The following is a 17,856-nucleotide window of genomic DNA, read 5'->3' on the forward strand; positions in this document are numbered from 1 at the left end:
CAGCCACACACAGTCAGTCAGCTTAACACTCTTGAACTCCACCTATCTCACCATCTCACTCCTGGTCCTGGATGAGCTCGTACTGACTGAACTGAACCGGTTATTGACTTTTTTGGCCTCAATTCCAACAGTCTTTAGTCAATGAGGAGTTCAAGCTCCAAGCTTTCCAGGCCATCAATGAGAAACAATGATCTTGGCTGAATCAGTGAATGATTCCCTCGATTTAAGATCCAGCTAAATTGAGTCAATTAAGAGTTTGAGCTCTCTGTATAATCCACAGGATTGCGGGTCTCCGGCAAGATCAGTAATGAGGAGAGAAAAAAAAACTTGTGATCTGTGGTTTGTTCAGTGTAATCAGGAGAAATCTGATCCCCAGTTCCTATAAATCTCCTTTGTTTTTAGTTTCATTTCTCTTCGTTTATATATATTTTTATTTTAAGTCGTGTATCACATGTTCAGATCTTTCAACTAACTCGCCTAAGCTCCGCAACCGTCCCTTCTCAAATTCCTGGGAAAATACAGATCGTCTGTGTAAGTCTGGAATTCCCACGTGAGTTATTCACACACTAGAACACGCACGTGGAAATTCCTCCAGCCGCAGAGGGCTCCGATTAAAAAAAAAAAATACTGGCGCCCTCTCGTGGCGTTAAGTGGAAGTACCGGCCAAAATTGCGTTACTTCAATCGGTAATAGGGTGTAATTCATTCTGTTATAGGATGTTTTTGTTCCTGTTTCATCAGGGGAATGAAATGTGCTCCCCTTCTAAAACAAAAGTCTTGAAAAGTCCTGCCTTGAGGCCTTGGGCCCGGGATAGATTCTGGGTTTATAAGCTTCCTTATCTTGGACAGTTAATTACCTGGCAAAAAGTGTATAGACCCCCACAGGGTAAGAATGACACCCACCTGCTCTAATTGTTCCGATTATGGCCGAGACACCCCACTGATGTCACTGCAGTCCTTCAGCGCTGCTGGCACGTCTCAGGAGTCTCTGTGGGTGCTTCCCGTTAACCTGCTCAATACTTACTGACAACTTCTGCTGTCCCTTATGGGCCCCCGCGTCTCAGCTGTCTGGTGATGTAACAGGGGCTGCCTGCTACAGGTGATCAACCTGCTTTCTGCTATAAGCCTCAATGCCGCAGCTCCTGTATTCCAGTCTCAAGTGCTAATCACCTCAATCAAGGTCACTCACACTTAAAAGGACTTTCAACAGGCAAGTAACTGAAGACTGCACTGTGTCCTCACCTTTAGCTCAGTGGGCTTCCATTAACCCAGTGCCAGCTTCTGCTTCTTGTCCACATCTCTCAGTCCAATCCAGACAGGAATCCCTGAACTTCTCACTTTGCTCCAGATGAAGAAGGCTCCACATCTGAAACGTTGTGTTTCTTTTCTTTTTTCAGTGCAGAATAAACCTTTACTTGTTCCTTTGCATCTTTGGAGGAGCCTGATTTTCTCCATTACATTAGCACACAATGGGAACTTGCAAAGCGACATTTAGCTGATAACCAGGGTCGGGGAGGCGCCAGTTTTCAGCTGCTGAAAAACCCCAAATGGATCACAGTTCGGATAAACGGCTTAAACAAGCAATTCCACAAGAAACCTTTAGATAAAAATGGCTTTATTACAGTAATCTGTGCGCATTAAAAACAAATGTCAGAAAGGGGAAAGCTTTCTTCTGCCGCAGAGTGCCTGGTACATTGTCTGCAACTCTCCAATTACATAATTCAGGACTGGACTCAAAACAAAATCCAGCAGACTATTTTTTTGCTGTTTTTTTTAATTTTCCATTTTTATTATCTCAGGTCCAAAAAAACATCAGAAGCATTAACAATAATAATAATAATAATAATAATAATAATAAGGAACATAAACATCAAAAAAAAATACAATTAAGAAAAAATAAAATTATTTTTCTTTCCCAGATCAGCCAATAGAAACGCTCCTCTTGGAAATGAGGGGCGTGGTCTTGCGGGGCTGGTGGGGGCGTGGCGTTTTCATCCAGGAGCCAATCAGGAATGTAGAAGGGGGGACCAGGGGGTGGCGGCTGGAGCTCCAAAGCCAAGCCAGAGCAGGAGAGAAACACTACTGCTGAGCTACCTGCGAGTGAACAGAGACAGGGAGGCAAAGTTAATGCCGTGCACACAGTGTAACTAGTGCTTTTACACTGTATGAACTACACCCTTGTCTACAGGGTGCAAACCTCCTACGGACAAGTACAGATCAGAGGTGTACTCCATGAGGAGAGAGCTATATGTTTTCTGTGGACCTGCATCTGAGAAAGCACTTTGTAGAAGCCTCCCAAGTTTTTTCTTGTATCTCTTTGCTGCAATATTATATGTGAATTGTACTAGAATCGGATTATAATTTAGGCCCACGAAACATGCTGAAAGCACCAAATCCATCCATTAGAATCCCTCATACAGTTCTTGGGCTGCTTTTAACATCACTTTATGTGCCACATTCAGTTTCTTGTATTAGGAATTTGTCTGATCGCAGACCCCAGCGTGCTCTCCATGAGACACACAGACAGGGAGAGAAGCTAGGGGTCAGAGTGCAGGGTCATCCATTGTACAGCACCCCTGGAGCAGCTGGGGTTAAGGGCCTTGCTCAGGGGCCCAACAGAGTAGGATTCCTCTGCCGGCGGTGGGATTTGAACCGGCAACCCTCCAGCCACTGGCGCAGATCCTTAGCCACTGGAGTAACAAGTATGGGATGAGCAGCTGCCTGAAGCAGCCAATCAACATACCCAGAATGACAACTACATCAAACTCACGTGATCTCAGGGAGATGGTGCAAACTCCACACATGCTACCAGTGTAGTGAGCATATGTAATATGTACAGTATGCAGACAATGTATCTAACTATATGAAGAGTGAATAATATACAGAGAGCATGCTCTGTACACACTGTATATGAGGCATCACAAACACCTCCCAGAGGGCCTAGCATCTACAGCTTTTATTCTAACCTGACCAGTCAGATTAGATATTAATCTCTTTTACTAGACATATTAAAACGATTTTTTACATATGATTTTTCTTGAGGTCTTTTAAAGCTGATTACTCATCGTTAAACAGATACAGTTGCCTATAAAAACAACTCAAGAGCATTTCAAATGCGCAATTAAATAACTAGACCAGCGTCGTACCAGAGCTCAGGTGGAACACAAACCTTGATATACAGGCCCCTGATGTACAGTGAAAAAGCAGACAGTACACGCCGCCACATCACTGCTTACCTGCTGCGTCTGTGTCTCTGTGCCTCTGCTGGCCAATCGGCTCAAGATATTCCTCTCTGACATCTGCAGTCTCACGGCAACCGGGGGTATCCGGGCGATGGTTGCCGGGAGACGAGTGACATCAGCCTTCATGTCGCTGAGCAACTCCTCCAACTGTTTCAACACTGCGAGGAAGAGGGGGGACCGGTCGTTAACGTGGCCAGGCATGAGTGAGGAGATCCTCGCTACACACCCACCTCTTACACCCCAGCTCTTGTGCAGCACAGTGTCAGTTGAACTATCAGACAATTTTAGTCCAGCATGTTTTGTAGTCAGCCTTTAAAATGAGCAATTTCTAAAGGCCTGCAACAATTAAACACCTTAAATTTGAAACATACTGTTTTCAAGCACCCTTTAAAGTTTTTTATGACTCAATTTGACTAAGACAAAAAGGAGCAGGGGTGGTACCCCTGTGTCCGGGCCAAATTTCCCCCTGGCCTTTCCCAATCATGGGCTCCTAATATTCCCCCTCTCTGAACTGGCTTCATCACTCTGCTCTCCTCCCCACTGAGAGCTGGTGTGTGGGGAGAGGACTGCAGCATCATCCAGGTGGGGCTGCACACTGGTGGCGATAGTGGGATTCCTCATTATCAGTGAAGCGCTTTGAGTGGAGTGTCCAGAGAAGTGCGATATAAGTCTACTAGTAAATAATTTAACACGGTGGCCTTATTAATAATAAAAACACGTACCAAAGGTAAATACAGCCATGCAGAGTAAAATATGATCAATGAAACAGGAGACGTGTTCAATTAAGGAATGAAGAGATCACTGGCAAGAAAAGGCAGAATATCCTTCAGCCCTCACAGACCAGCGCTCCCTTCAGCGAATCAGCTTTTTTTTTTAATAACGGTGACCTAGAAGAATAACGCAGCAAAATCTGCGTTAAAATCACCGGTCACAACCTGGAGCGGTCCCCCAAATTTTTTGTGCCGCCTGTTTCATCTCTTTGTGAACAGCACAGAGACCCCGGTGTGTGAGCCACATGCTGCGATACCAGCCCAGTGATCTGAGCCACCCAAGGGAAACCCAGGAAGCCTGCGCCCAGTTCCATCGCCCTCACCCTTGTGCAGTACCGCGTTGGCAGGCTTGTTCCCAGACATGCTCTCTTTGGACAGGTGCTGGTGGCTCTCCGCCAGACACTCCACCTCGGAGAACCGCGTGTTCAGCGCCATGGAGGGGTGAGAGGGGTCCTCCGACATGTTCAGGTAGGCGGCCCTCCGTAGCTGCTCCTCGATCACCAGAGCCTGTTCCAAGAGCTGAGAGGGAGAAGAGGGGTTAATGCAGAGAGACTGGAGGGGCATGTTAATCTAGACTGATTGGGCTCCACAGCCCTGAGAGACACTGGAGGGGCGTGTTAATCCAGGGCCTTGAGAGAGACCGCAGGGGTGTGTTAATCCTGACTGACTTGACTCCAGAGCACTGTACTGAAAAGGGAGGATGGACAAAGAAGGGGGAAACAGTCTAAACACCACTGATTGTTGGAGTCAAGTAAAAGATGCTAAACCTCGTGTTAAAGCCGATTCCCAGGCTTCTTTGGATCAGATTCTAAAATCAAGTTTCTACTTACTTCCGAACAGGCTAGATGGGTCAGATGGCCTCTTCTCAACAGTAAAAAAAACAAGTTACATCTGTGCCATCGCTCACCTTGAACCGCCTGGCCAGGAACTTGTTCTTAATTTCCAGGAAGTTGCCCCTGTTCATCTCCCCCTTGAAGGGCTCGTTGAGGATGGCGTACTTCGGGTCGTTCTGGATGTCCTGCCAGCGCGCGTATCCGTGACTGGGGCGGAGCTCAGGAAAAGAACAGAGCGAAGCTCGGGGCCAGAGCTCCGTGCAACACAGACCTGGGATCGATCACGGATCGACACAGACGGGGCGACAGAGCGCTCAGGGCAAGGGGGGCAGGCCATTCTGATCCTGGGGTCTGCAGGTTCTCTAGGTCTCGTCAAAGAGCTGGGAGCAGCCGCTGAATTAGACACCCTGAGATGCTAACGAGCCGACGTAGGTCATTAAAATGACAGCTGAAGCGAAATCTGTCTGACACTACAGTTCCCCCAGGACCTGGAGTGAACTGTCCTACTCTAGGGCCTATATTAGGGCCCGTGCTCATCTCCATGTATTAGTTGTCTCTCTGGAGCAGACGTGGCCAATCCTGGTTCTGAAAGGCCAGTGTGCCTCCTAGAAAAGCTCTGTGGGTCTCTTCACAGCACCAGCACCCAAAGAGCTGGGAAACCTTATTCAATTGGGCCCCATAAAGCCTCTTAACGAGCCCGAGTTAAGTTAAGAGTCGGCCTGGAAGGAAAACCAGCACCGGATCGTCAGGACCAGGAGTGCCCACCCTCGATTCAGACCGGCGGGACACCGGGGGAGTGAGGAAGGATACTTGATGATGCCGGCCAGCAGCCAGTAGTCGTGGCGACGGTGCCAGATCTCGTACGTCTTCTTGGTGACGGTGGCAGCTCTCTCCTCATTCTGCCACAGCGAGTGGAGCTCTGAAGGAGAAAGCCGGGGGGGGGGGGGTTAACAAAGCAACGGCGCCAACAAGCACGTGGTGAACCACACCCGACGCGTTTTCGAGGAGTGAGGATGATGCCGACTCCATTATATAAAAAAGGAAGACAGGCTGAATTATCATCTAGATAAAAAACCACTGGAATGTACGCATTATTTGTCTTTCAAAAGGACTCAACACATGGGAGACCCACTTCAAACCCTAATACGCAGCAGATCAGGTGGAAAAGCGACACGCTGCTGCGAACAAATGAAATGGGATGTTAAGGCAGGCTGTATCGCTCAAGCCAAAAGCGAAACGCAGCCAGGGCATGACTGTCTCTCTAGAATTAATGAAGGCGTCTCGTCCAAAGGACTGCTCCTACAGCACACTATCAGGGGACGACGGCTTGGACGTTCTGATGCAGAGAAAAGAGCAACACCTAGCGGTACACCACCCACGCCAAGCGAGTCTCTCATCCCACCGCAGCCCAGCCCATCTTTGTCTGCCGAGATCCGGCTACAAGGTGACAACACAACTGCCGCCACCGACGGGAAGCAGGAAACGCCGCGCCGGTACCTGTGAATCCCCCGTCGGCGATGTTGAACATGAACCTCTGCTTCCCCGCCTTCTTCTTCTCCTCGCCGGGCTCCTTGGCGCTCTCGCCGTTCTGGAGCTTCGCCTCCCCGGCCTTCGCCCCCTCCTCCGCCGCGGCCTTGCCCTCCTTCTCGTCCCTGGGCTCTGGGAGAAGCCGAGAAACGAGACGGGGGCGAGAGATGAGGCGCACCGGCCGCGGACAGATCGCCAAAACGAACCCGAGGGCGACTTGAAGAGCGTTTGACAACGGGCGCTTGCTAAGCTACAGGGCGGGAGGAGTGTGGAACAGGCCACCCAGCCACGCTGGTGAAGCTCATCCTGCGGTTTCTTTCAAGAAATGGCTGGATGTGATCCTTGGACCAATACGATTAACTACAAGATGGGCAGAGCAGCCCCCTCTCATCTCGCACCATTAAGTTCTTACGTAGATGCAGCCTGGTCCCACAGTCCAGTGGTTCCCCACTGAGTGTCTGCTAGTTTTCATTCCACTGTGTCCCTTAATCCCTGGGGTTGATGGATGTAATTGATCAGCTTAATTGATTTAGATTGTTTTGCACTTTCTTCCAATAATTTCATCAAGCAGAACTTTATGCAGTCTCTTTCTCAGATGGCCGATGACAGTTTTGTTTCTGTAGTGCTCACCAAACAGCCAACAGCTTCTACCAGGAGATTAACCGATGAACAGGCAGGTATGAATTACACTGTATCGGCCACCTCCCACAGTGAGCGCAAGTCCTGCTTCTGAGGTCTGATTGGTTAAATCGCAGCTCGGACACCTGAATGAGGGCATTCCTGAAGCCTGCATAGGGATTGTACCAGCTTTTTAAGCTCTTTAATGTGAAAAAGAACATTTTAAAAACCCACCTATCACAAAGAAAATTCAAAAGGGAACTGCAGTCCCAATTTCTCAGACCAATTCTTAAATCTTAATAAAAATAAATAAATCCATTGCCATTAGGGAAAAGTTTCCCTAATTCTGAATTAAGCGCAAAACGCCTAAAATTTGTGAAAGTACTGTAAAATCGCCAAATGATCGCAAGCTGGCGTTCAAGTTCCCACAAATTGCGACGTAAAGTGGCCCTTCATGCTCACTAGTCACTGTACTGACTAATGTAAAGTGATGGACGAGCGAATAAGTACAGTTTGTCTAGCTGACATTTCGCCTCAGAAATGTTTCTGATGTGATCTGCACGCAGAGTTAACAAGCAGGACTTGTCGGCAAAGCCATCTCGAAGGCGAGAGCAATATTGCTATAAAATTAAAAGAGCTATATTCACATGCCTCTTTGGTAACACTGTCAGAGGGCCGCTTCACCTCACCCGAAGTTTTGTTGCCTCTTTCTGAATCGCAGAACATGGCGCTGCACAGACCTAGAAATGTTGTTTACTTTATGCTGTAAATTGGAGGTTTTCCAAGTTACTGTGTACATTTTGCTTTTAGCAGTTCAAACCAAGAAGGGCTATCCAGGGCCAGAAATGAGAAGTGTAGATAATGTCCTGGAGATCATTTCTCAGCCAGAGCTACTCCCTATGCTCTTGGAGAGGACTCTTGCTCACTGTCACGCAATCTTCATCCTGACGTCAAGACTCCCATAATGCAAGAGTCCCTCTCGCTTCCTGTGGTTTACAGTTACAAGCTGTCAAACCAGTGGCCCTGGATTTCCTATCACAACTCTGTGGACACCTGGACCAGACTGCAGCCTGATTTTGGAGTTCTGAATGAAAGCCTAGAGGTGGCGAAAGGTCAAGACAGATAAAGATCCTCTTTCACACGGAAGCCCACTAACGTTTCTCACTGAGAGATGCTTCGCCATCTTATTCCACCTCTCACCTTTCTTCTCCTCCGCAGACAAGGTCGTAGACATCTTCTCCGCTCCTTTGTCCTGCTCCTTCTGGTCTGCTGACCAACAGAAGGAAAAGAAGAGTGAGCATTTGGGAACCCACACCAATCATCAGGATCTCTTACTCTAAGGCCGCCATTCTGGCTCCTAGTACCCTGAAGTTCCCATTTAGTTAGATCCAAAATGGCGGCCGCACATTTCAAAATGCAGCCATAGTCACCTTTGGAGTCAGCTTCCTCGGCCTTCACTTTGGACTCTGAGGTTTCCGCTTTTTCCGTCTCCTTTTCCTCCTCCTGTTTCTTCTCCTCTTTCTCGCCTTCCTTCGCTTTGTCTTTGTCTGCCTCTGCACTCAACCCTCCGCCTCCCTCCTCTGTCCTTTCACTGGTCTTCTCCGGCGTGCCCCTGTCTTTTTCATCTGTGGCTGAAGTAGACTGGGAAAGAGAGAGTCAAGTTCATACAGACACCCTGACTGGACACTCCAGTACATGAACACTGCACTGAGAGAGAGGGGTTCATACAGACACACTGACTGGACACTCCAGTACATCAACACTGCACTGAGAGAGAGAGGGGTTCATACAGACACACTGACTGGACACTCCAGTACATCAACACTGCACTGAGAGAGAGAGGGGTTCATACAGACACACTGACTGGACACTCCAGTACATCAACACTGCACTGAGAGAGAGAGGGGTTCATACAGACACACTGACTGGACACTCCAGTACATTAACACTGCACTGAGAGAGAGAGGGGTTAATACACACACACTGACTGGACACTCCAGTACATTAACACTGCACTGAGAGAGAGAGGGGTTAATACAGACACACTGACTGGACACTCCAGTACATGAACACTGCACTGAGAGAGAGAGGGGTTCATACAGACACACTGACTGGACACTCCAGTACATGAACACTGCACTGAGAGAGAGAGGGGTTCATACAGACACACTGACTGGACACTCCAGTACATGAACACTGCACTGAGAGAGAGGGGTTCATACAGACACACTGATGGGACAATACCTGTGGCTCCTCAGGGTTCTTGCTGCTCTCCCCCTCTCTCTCAGGCTTCTCATCTTTCTTCTCTTCTTTATCCTTCACTCCATCATCAGGCTTTAAGGGCTCTTCTGCACAAGAGAAATTGCAGATAAAATCAACTGCATATGAACACTGAACACAGCACACAGAACACAGCACACACAGAACACTGAACACAGCACACACACTGAACATAGCGTATACGGCGTGCTGTACCAATCCAGCTGTGCTGGGCGAGAGTACAGCGTGCATACAGATCTCTGTACCTGATCCAGCAGTGGCAGGGGTGTTGGGCTGTGTGTCTGCAGGGGTCCCCGTGGTCGAAGGGGTTTTGGGGGCGCTGGGAGACTCGGGGCGCGCCGCCTTCTTGCTCTCCTCCATCTCCATCATCCACGGCATCGACCACTGGCCGTTGACGTGCTCAAACTCCTGCACCTGAGATGACCAAAACGTCATTTCATCAAGGGGCCACAAGGCTCCCAACACTGACTGACGTCCCAACTCAAACCGCCTCACCCAGGTGGTCCTCACTAAACAACCTGGCCTCGAGATCAAGCCCTGCCCACCAGCTATACTTGCCACTGGCTCAGAGGCTCGGTGCAAAGACGTGGTTGGAATAGGACCCACATGGTAGTGGGCAGTCCACCTTCAACGCCTCCTCCACTACTTAACAACCTAGTCGATTTCCACCCACAAAGACAACATGTGAAGCAAAATCCATCTAAACTGCACTGAAAAACTTTTCGCGTTCCGTAGATGTCACAGACGCCTTTCAAAGCAGATATTCAGACAAAACACGAGAGTAGGCTTCCCAGGATGCTGTATGTGGAGCAGGGCTTTGGCACAGACCCGAGCCGAGATCGCCAAGGGAGCGTTTCCTTAACCGAGCCGCGGACTGTTACCTTCTTGCGGATGAGCGACATCACGCCTATCCGGGTGAGCACGTGCTGCCGCGACAACCCCTCCCTCGGAACGCCGTCGGCGAACGTCTCGGCTCCGTCAGCCCCGGGCTCGCACAGGTGCCGCATGAACAGGGAGACGTAGGCCCTGGAAGGGGGGGGGGGGGGGGGAGGGCAGGAGGGGCAACTTAATACAGAATGACTGTCTGGACACAACAGGACACGCACTGAGCCAGTGGGAAAGAGGAGTCCATCCAGCTCCAGAATGGAACTGGTTTATATGGAACTGGATATCACTACTGTAGAGAGTATTCTATACAGAAGCAAAATGGACACTGCAGTGAGAGAAGGTATTACAGTACAGAGTGACTGGATACACCAGGACTTGCACTGAGCAAATAGGAGAGAAGGAATCAGTACAGCACAGCAGGAACTGGAACTAGAGTGTGCTACCGGAGAGAGTATTTTCTCTAATGGACGCTGAAGTACATTTTGACTAAATCTGAGTGAATACAGTGCAGGCTCTCTGGATACATTACTGGCAAAGACTACAGCGTGTATACAGGGTGCTGTCCTGAGCCAGGTGCTCTGAAAAGACTACAGCGTGTATACAGGGTGCTGTCCTGATCCAGGTGCTCTGGAAAGAGAACAACATGAACGCAGGGTGCTGTCCTGATCCAGATGTGCAGGGCAAGAGTACTGACTGACTAAGCCACTTCAACAGAAACAGCACTGGAACCAAGTCCAACACGCAACAAACACGCAGTACCCTGCGGGGAGCCAGAACTCTGTACCGTCCTGCCTTTAAGACGCAGCCCGGACTGTGGACCGGTCTCCATTGTGGACGGGGTTACTGTGCGTCCAGACTGCTCTCCCCCCCGACACTGACTGACAGAGGGACACACACACAGCCTGGACAGGCGCGTGGGACGGGACAAGAGGAGGGCCAGGGAGGGTCGCCGGACGACTCCCTGCCCCTCGTTTCCGGCAGGCAGACGGGCTCGTACTTGAACTCTTTTTCGGACTTGCCCCGCAAGTCTCGGACCAGCCACTGCGTAGTGAAGGCGTCCTGGGGCGGCATCCCGTACCGCATGATGGCGTTGAGGAACGCCTTCCGCTGCCGAGCGTTGAAGCCCAGCACCTGTGGCAGAGAGAGGGGGATTAACACCCAGACTGACTGGACACTGACCAGTCCCTAACCCCAGCACCTGTGGCAGAGAGAGGGGGATTAACACCCAGACTGACTGGACACTGACCAGTCCCTAACCCCAGCACCTGTGGCAGAGAGAGGGGGATTAACACCCAGACTGACTGGACACTGACCAGTCCCTAACCCCAGCACCTGTGGCACAGACAGAGGGATTAACACCCAGACTGACTGGACACTGACCAGACTGACTGGAATCCAAAGTGCAATAAAGTAGCAATAAATGCTTCTCATAGCAAGGATTTCCAATCGGATCCTGTGCTGGCTTCTGTTCCAGCAGAGCCTAAGTGCTTGAAGCCTTAAGCCTCCGCTGGGACAGGAATGCCAGCGGGTGTGTGTGGGCCTCCAGGAGCTGTGGAGCGCCTCGGGGAAAGGGGGGCGGCGAACGCACCTCGATGTTGCCACCCACTCGGGCCAGCAGGGGCGGCAGGGGCTTGTCCTTGTCGTTCCTCAGGCCCTTGCGGCTGGGCCGCCGGGAGTTCACTGCGGGCGACAGCACAAGCGCGTTAGTGTGCCGCGGCGAGGCGCTGGGAATACAAAACAAGACTAACAGCGCGGTGAGCACTCAGGTGTAACAAGCACCTGGGAGGAATCACGAAGCACAGCAGGCCGGTGCAGAGAGAGACCGCTGGCTCACACACAGTAACCCAGATAAGACCCCGCACTGGGCCTGTGAGAGGCTAATGAAACACACACACACACAACTCGGCAACGTCTGTACACTTGCCACAGTACAAACACTTTTACTACACTTCATAGAGGAGAAAAACATTTCTGAGTTCATTTCAAACAGTCATGAATGTGCTTCATTGTTACAGTTGTCATTCACAACTCAGCAGTAAAAAGAAGGAGCTCAGGTGGGGAGGTGCGTCAGCATGCGTAGGCTGCAAAGGAACAAGTAATAGGTCTATTCCCTGCTGAAAAGAAAAAAAACAAGCCGAAACGTTTTCTTTCTTCTCTTTTCAGCATGAAATTAACCCATTACCTGTTCCCAAGGAGTAATAATGTGCAGGAGAGATTTAATTTCGGAGTACAGCCACTAGGTGGCAGGAGAGAGCTATACAACAACGCAACATGGGGCACTGGTCCTGGAATTTACAATGCTGTACATTGTAGAGGCTCTGGGGGACACGTGGTGCGTCAAACATTTCTGCATTCATCTTGCTGATGAGGCAGCTTCATGTTCGCGACCATGGCCCTGCAGGCTAACACCATCGTCCCCGGCTTCAGCGGATCTCCTTGTACTAATGATTCTGAGCAACACGGGAGACGTGCAAAAAGAATCATTTGGATTTGTAAAATGATCGCGTCTACTCACCTATCCCACGGTGCACACTGGAATAACAGACCTCAAGACCCATCATGCACCCAACACAGCTGCAGCGTACAGAGCACAAGCCAGCACGACGCTCGCGGACTCACCCTCTGCCCGCTCGTCAAAGTCCTCGTCTCCCTCCTCCGAGGCCACGGAGTAATCCGACTGGTTATCCGACTGGTCATCCTGCCAGTCTTTCAGACACAGAGAAGGAAAGAAACCGACATTCGCGATTTAGCAGGCGTAATAAAGAGAGGGACGGAGGTGGGAAAACGGAGGAGGTGGGAAAGGAAAGGTAGGGATGGAGAGAATGGGGATCTGATGGCGAGGAAGACCGTGACAACATTCACACGCACTTACACACTGAGCCAGAATCCATTCCAGCAACAGCTCACACAATGACGGGAATACACACACACACACTAACCCAAGCTCACTTAGTGAAAGACACCACACACACACACCACGCAGTCCTACAGTAACACTACACACACATGTACAAACAGTCCTCGCACAGTCCAGCCCAGCAACGAGACACGCGCACACACAGACACACACAGTGCAGTGCAGAGGTTCTGACCCGGCTCTCACCCCGTGTTTTACCTCGGTCCTCCTGCGACCCGTCGTTGTAGTTGACCTGCTTGCGGATGCGCTTGCCCTTGCCCAGGTTCCTGGCCAGGTCCTCCTGCTGCTGCTCGTAGTGATGGCGCAGGAGCTTCTCCCAGTAATCGGGGTCCACGCTCTCCTCCTGCTTGATGATCTCCCTCTGCACCTCCTCTTCCTGTTCCACCCCCCCCGCCAAAAACGCACCAGTTAAGCTGGGCTGAACTGGACTCCCCCCAGTAAGAGGGGCCCGCTCTCTCCTCCTGCTTGATGATCTTCCTCTACACCTCCTCCTGTTCGCACACACAGACTCACAAACTGGGCTACACAGGACTTCTCCCAGGGTTCACACCCTCCTGCTGCTGCTTGATCTTTCTCTACGCCTCCTCCTGTTAAACTGGGGCTATACTGGACTACTCGGAGTAATCAGCCTTCTGCTGATGGATGATCTTTCCCCTCCACCCCTTCCTGTTCATACACATACCAGTTACCAAACGGGGCGAATCCGGAGTTCTTCCAGTAACCTACACCCTCCTGATGCTTGATCTCTCTCTGCACACCTTCCACCCAACACGAGCAAGAGATCTCTCGGGATTAGACTATTGCCCGCTCTCGAAAAGCGACACTGGGCAGTTCTAGTCCCCAAACCGGTCTATGCTGGGATACCCGGAGCTCCGTGCTGCACTCACCGCCTCTTCCTCATCCTTCACGACGTACTGGGCCACCTTGAAGGAGCTGAGGTACTCGTTCATGCTCTGGATCTCGGTGTCGTCTGTCGCGTCTTGGTTCCGGTCCAGGAGCCGGTCGATGGCCTTGTCGTCATAGTGGATCACGCTGCTGTCCTCCCCTTCTTTATTCTCTCCTGGGCGGGAAGAGGAAGAAGGATGAGCACGCCGTGGTTGCCCAAGGACATAGGCCAGCGCCTTGACACGGCACCGAGGGAGAAGGAGCGCTCCCCTACCCTCCCCGATCTCATCCTTGAACAGCTCCTCCGTGCCGAACTTCAAGATGTCGTCCAGCTCCTGTTTGCTCATCGACCCCGTTTTGGAGCCCAGCCCGGGCCGCACCACCAGGTGGGTCAGCATCATCTTCTTCTTGGCCACCTGAGTGATCCGCTCCTCCACCGACGCCTTGGTGACAAAGCGGTAGATCATCACCTTCTTGTTTTGGCCGATACGGTGGGCGCGGCTGAAAGCCTGGAGGTGGGAGAGAGAGTGATGGGGGGGTCAATACAGGGAAGTACAGACAGCTCACTGCAGCGAGAGTATGCTGGGTTAGGTCATAGGTACACAGGACGAAAGAGGCGCTTCCTGGAGGCTTCCTGGGGATCCACATGTAATATGGGGCTGTGGTGGGGCTCACAAGACACCCCGACAAGTGAATCGCCCGGATGTAATCACAGGGGGTTCCAGTACCAGTGAAAGAGAGATAGTCGGGGTACCTGGATGTCGTTGTGGGGGTTCCAGTCCGAGTCGTAGATGATGACTGTGTCGGCAGTGGCCAGATTGATGCCCAGACCGCCTGCTCTCGTCGACAGCAGGAAACAGAACTGCGGCGCTCCGGGAGCTAAGGGAGACAGAGGGAAACCGTGCTCACAGTCATCAGAGGATGATGGCACTGATGCCACCCGTCTGATGTCATGAACAGTCATGAATGCCAGCAGCCATATCCTAACCCACTGAAGCTCCCAGGTCAACACCTAAATGGGAGACCTCCTGGGAAAACCTAAGGTGGTAGTGGGGCCACCGGGGAGTGCTCACCCTGTAGTCTGTGTGAATCCAGTATAGTGACAGGGACACTATAAAATGGCACCGTCCTTCAGATGAGATGCAAAACTGAGGTTTTGACTCCCTGTGGTCATTAAAAATCCCAGGGCGTTTCTCGAAAAGAGTAGGGTATTACCCCGGCATCCTGGACAAATTTCCCATTGGCCCTTACCAATCATGGCCTCCTAATAATCCCCATCTATGAACTGGCTTCATCACTGTTCTCATCTCCACTGATGGTTAGTGGGGTGAGCGTTCTAGCGCACTATGGCTACCATCACATCATTTAGGTGGGGCTGCACATTGGTGATGGGATTCCCCATTACCTGTAAAGCACTTGGAGAGGAGTGTCCAGAAAATCACTATAGTAGTGTAAGGAATATAATTATGAATACCAGTCACAACCACCAGTAACACCTCATTGCTATTACCAACGTTGACACGTGGGCCAGTACTCCGATTCTTAATATCATACCGATTGCTACTTCATTAAGGTCAGCCACATTTCTATCACCAATCAGAAAAATCATGGCTGTCAATATCACCAATGTTAGTGGGACTATGAATAGTATTCTGATCAGTATGGTCACTGATCAGTGCTATGGTCCTACTGTTGAACCCGTCAAGACTCTCATGCCAATCAATGATACTTCCTGTAGTGAATAGCATGCCGACGGCAGTGTTTTACCGTTGAACCTGTCGATGGCCTCCTGTCTCATGCCTCCAGTGATCCCACCATCAATCCTCTCGTACTTGTAGCCCTCATGCTCCAGGAAGTCCTCCAGCAGGTCCAACATCTTCGTCATCTGGCCAAAGCGAGAGGAAAGGAGAAGGAAGGTGGTCAGCGATATGCGGTGAGGTAGACAACAATATGGATACTGATCTGTGCCAAACCATGAACACATACAATGCCTTCCTTCACTCTATAATAGCACAATAGTACTCCCAGATGGCAGATCTTTTAGTGCAGAAAGTGTTAGAGCATCACAGCCTATTGCATACACTCCTACACGGAGTGCTGGTGTCCTACTACGATAATACAAGAAGCACTGAAGTCGGGGACAATGCTTCACCTGTGAGAAGATGAGCACCCTGTGCCCGCCCTCCTTCAGCTTCTTCAGCATCTTCTGCAGCAGCAGCAGCTTCCCTGCCGCCTTCGTCAGGGCACTGCCATCGTACATCCCGTTGGGCATCTTCGGGGCTTCCTGTTGGCGACAGCAGAGGAGAGGGGGGGGAGACGTATGGGTCAACGGGACTCCAAACCAGAGGACTGGCAACTTCTCGCCCGGAGGGCTCCCCGCCTCCCACCCCGTGTCCTACGGCCGGCAGCGTACCATGGCGGCTACGGGGAAGAGGTAGGGATGGTTGCAGCACTTCTTGAGGTCCATGACCACGTTGAGTAGCGAGACCTGGTTGCCCCCGCCCCGCGTGTTCAGCGCTTCGAAGTTCCTCGTCAGGATGAACTTGTAGTACTTCCTGAAACGAGCAGTCGACACACTGCGGCTTAGGCCAACAACACGGCTGAGTTTTTATACCGCACCCGGCAGTGCGTTAGGGCACACCAACGAGACCTATATTGGCATCCGTCAAGAAATGGCTGAATGAGATACCATCCCTGGTTCAATGAACAAACAGGCTGGATGAACCTTCTCTCATGTCACCCTTCCTAGGCAACAGGGTTGTATCCTGCAGCACGCTCATGTGCTCTCTAACTTGCACAGTTTACCCACAAGCAATGTAACATTTCAGAGCATATAACTATAACATTTGATTTAATCAATCTTAACGTAATGGGAGTGTCTATTGCAGAACAACATGGAGACACTCTAATAAAATATCTTGGAGATACTATACACCAGGGGAGCCCAACTCTAGTCCTGAATGCTGTCCAGCAGGGCTTAAGGGTTTCTTCACATCTGCAGCATCCTAACAACAAGGAGCTGCTTCGGCTCTTTCGAATTAAGCAAACAGGCTAGCGATTAAGGGCTCAGATGGAAGGACAAGCAGAAGCCATCTGGCCCCTACAAGACTGGGGTTGGGCCCCGCCTGCTGCACCCTGCATGAGCGCCACACTGACTTCTGCATGGGGCTGAGCTCGACGCGGACAATCAGCTCAGTCTTGGAGGGCATGTTCTTGAAGACGTCGGCCTTCAGCCTCCGCAGCATGTGGGGGCCCAGCATGTCGTGGAGCTTCTTGATCTGGTCCTCCTTAGCGATGTCGGCGAACTCCTCCAGGAAGCCCTCCAGGTTGCTGCCACCCAATGCAGGACGAGAGGAAGAGGAGGGGGGGGGGGGGGGGATTGGAGAGGCCATGAACATGGGAACGCAGAGACGGCCACGGCAGGAAACCGACTGCACGAGAAAGGGCAGCGCACGTCCTCGCTCCCGTGTCAAGACAGGGAGGCGATGGGACTCACTTGAACCGCTCGGGCGTGAGGAAGTTGAGCAGGTGGAAGAGCTCCTCCAGGTTGTTCTGCAGCGGGGTGCCCGTCAGCAGCAGCTTGTGCTGCAGGGGGTAGTTATTGAGAACCCTGAAGAACTGAGAGACACGGGGAGGGATCAGCGCCCTGCGACTGGAGGAACCGCGCTCTAATCAGCACATCCCTAAGTGTTTGGGCAGTACAGTGTGTGACGACCCTAGACTGGGTGTTTCTGAGCACAGTCTAGGATGTAATTACCCTGTATCCTTGTGTGCAGGATTACATTGGACTGGATGTTGCCAAGTGCAGTACAGGAAGTGATTGTGTGCTGCATGATGACCTTGGACTGGATGTTCCCAGGTGCAGTACAATATGTGTCCTGAATCACTTGGACTGGT

The 17,856-nt window shown here is 51.0% G+C and overlaps 1 protein-coding gene across 6 annotated transcripts in view; it reads right to left on the minus strand.

Annotated features, from left to right (window-relative positions):
* Positions 1–1,597: 1,597 nt before the first annotated feature.
* Positions 1,598–17,856, minus strand: part of chd4b (chromodomain helicase DNA binding protein 4b) — a 31,110-nt gene continuing 14,851 nt past the window's right edge. Inside the window, exons 16-38 of one of the 6 annotated variants that reach the window (XR_016094661.1) lie at positions 17,456–17,577; positions 17,116–17,289; positions 16,373–16,514; positions 16,112–16,243; positions 15,727–15,844; positions 14,714–14,838; positions 14,234–14,468; positions 13,962–14,134; positions 13,261–13,450; positions 12,777–12,863; positions 11,746–11,837; positions 11,155–11,288; positions 10,151–10,295; positions 9,515–9,683; positions 9,234–9,337; positions 8,420–8,630; positions 8,190–8,255; positions 6,342–6,503; positions 5,655–5,763; positions 4,919–5,051; positions 4,348–4,530; positions 3,236–3,399; positions 1,598–2,093 (exon numbers count right to left, since the gene is read on the minus strand). Coding sequence is in view for 5 of the 6 variants with exons in the window: in XM_088939389.1 (XP_088795515.1) it covers positions 2,079–2,093; positions 3,236–3,399; positions 4,335–4,530; positions 4,919–5,051; positions 5,655–5,763; positions 6,342–6,503; positions 8,190–8,258; positions 8,420–8,630; positions 9,234–9,337; positions 9,515–9,683; positions 10,151–10,295; positions 11,155–11,288; positions 11,746–11,837; positions 12,777–12,863; positions 13,261–13,450; positions 13,962–14,134; positions 14,234–14,468; positions 14,714–14,838; positions 15,727–15,844; positions 16,112–16,243; positions 16,373–16,514; positions 17,116–17,289; positions 17,456–17,577 (3,201 nt within the window). In the remaining variant the exon portion in view is untranslated. Of the gene's footprint in view, positions 2,094–3,235; positions 3,400–4,334; positions 4,531–4,918; positions 5,052–5,654; positions 5,764–6,341; positions 6,504–8,189; positions 8,259–8,419; positions 8,631–9,233; positions 9,338–9,514; positions 9,684–10,150; positions 10,296–11,154; positions 11,289–11,745; positions 11,838–12,776; positions 12,864–13,260; positions 13,451–13,961; positions 14,135–14,233; positions 14,469–14,713; positions 14,839–15,726; positions 15,845–16,111; positions 16,244–16,372; positions 16,515–17,115; positions 17,290–17,455; positions 17,578–17,856 lie in introns of those variants that run through there. The other 5 variants (XM_088939392.1, XM_088939391.1, XM_088939390.1 and 2 more) reach the window with 5 other exon arrangements.

This window comes from Atractosteus spatula, chromosome 22 (assembly GCF_055471065.1).
Source record: "Atractosteus spatula isolate fAtrSpa1 chromosome 22, fAtrSpa1.hap1, whole genome shotgun sequence".
NCBI lineage: Eukaryota > Metazoa > Chordata > Actinopteri > Semionotiformes > Lepisosteidae > Atractosteus > Atractosteus spatula.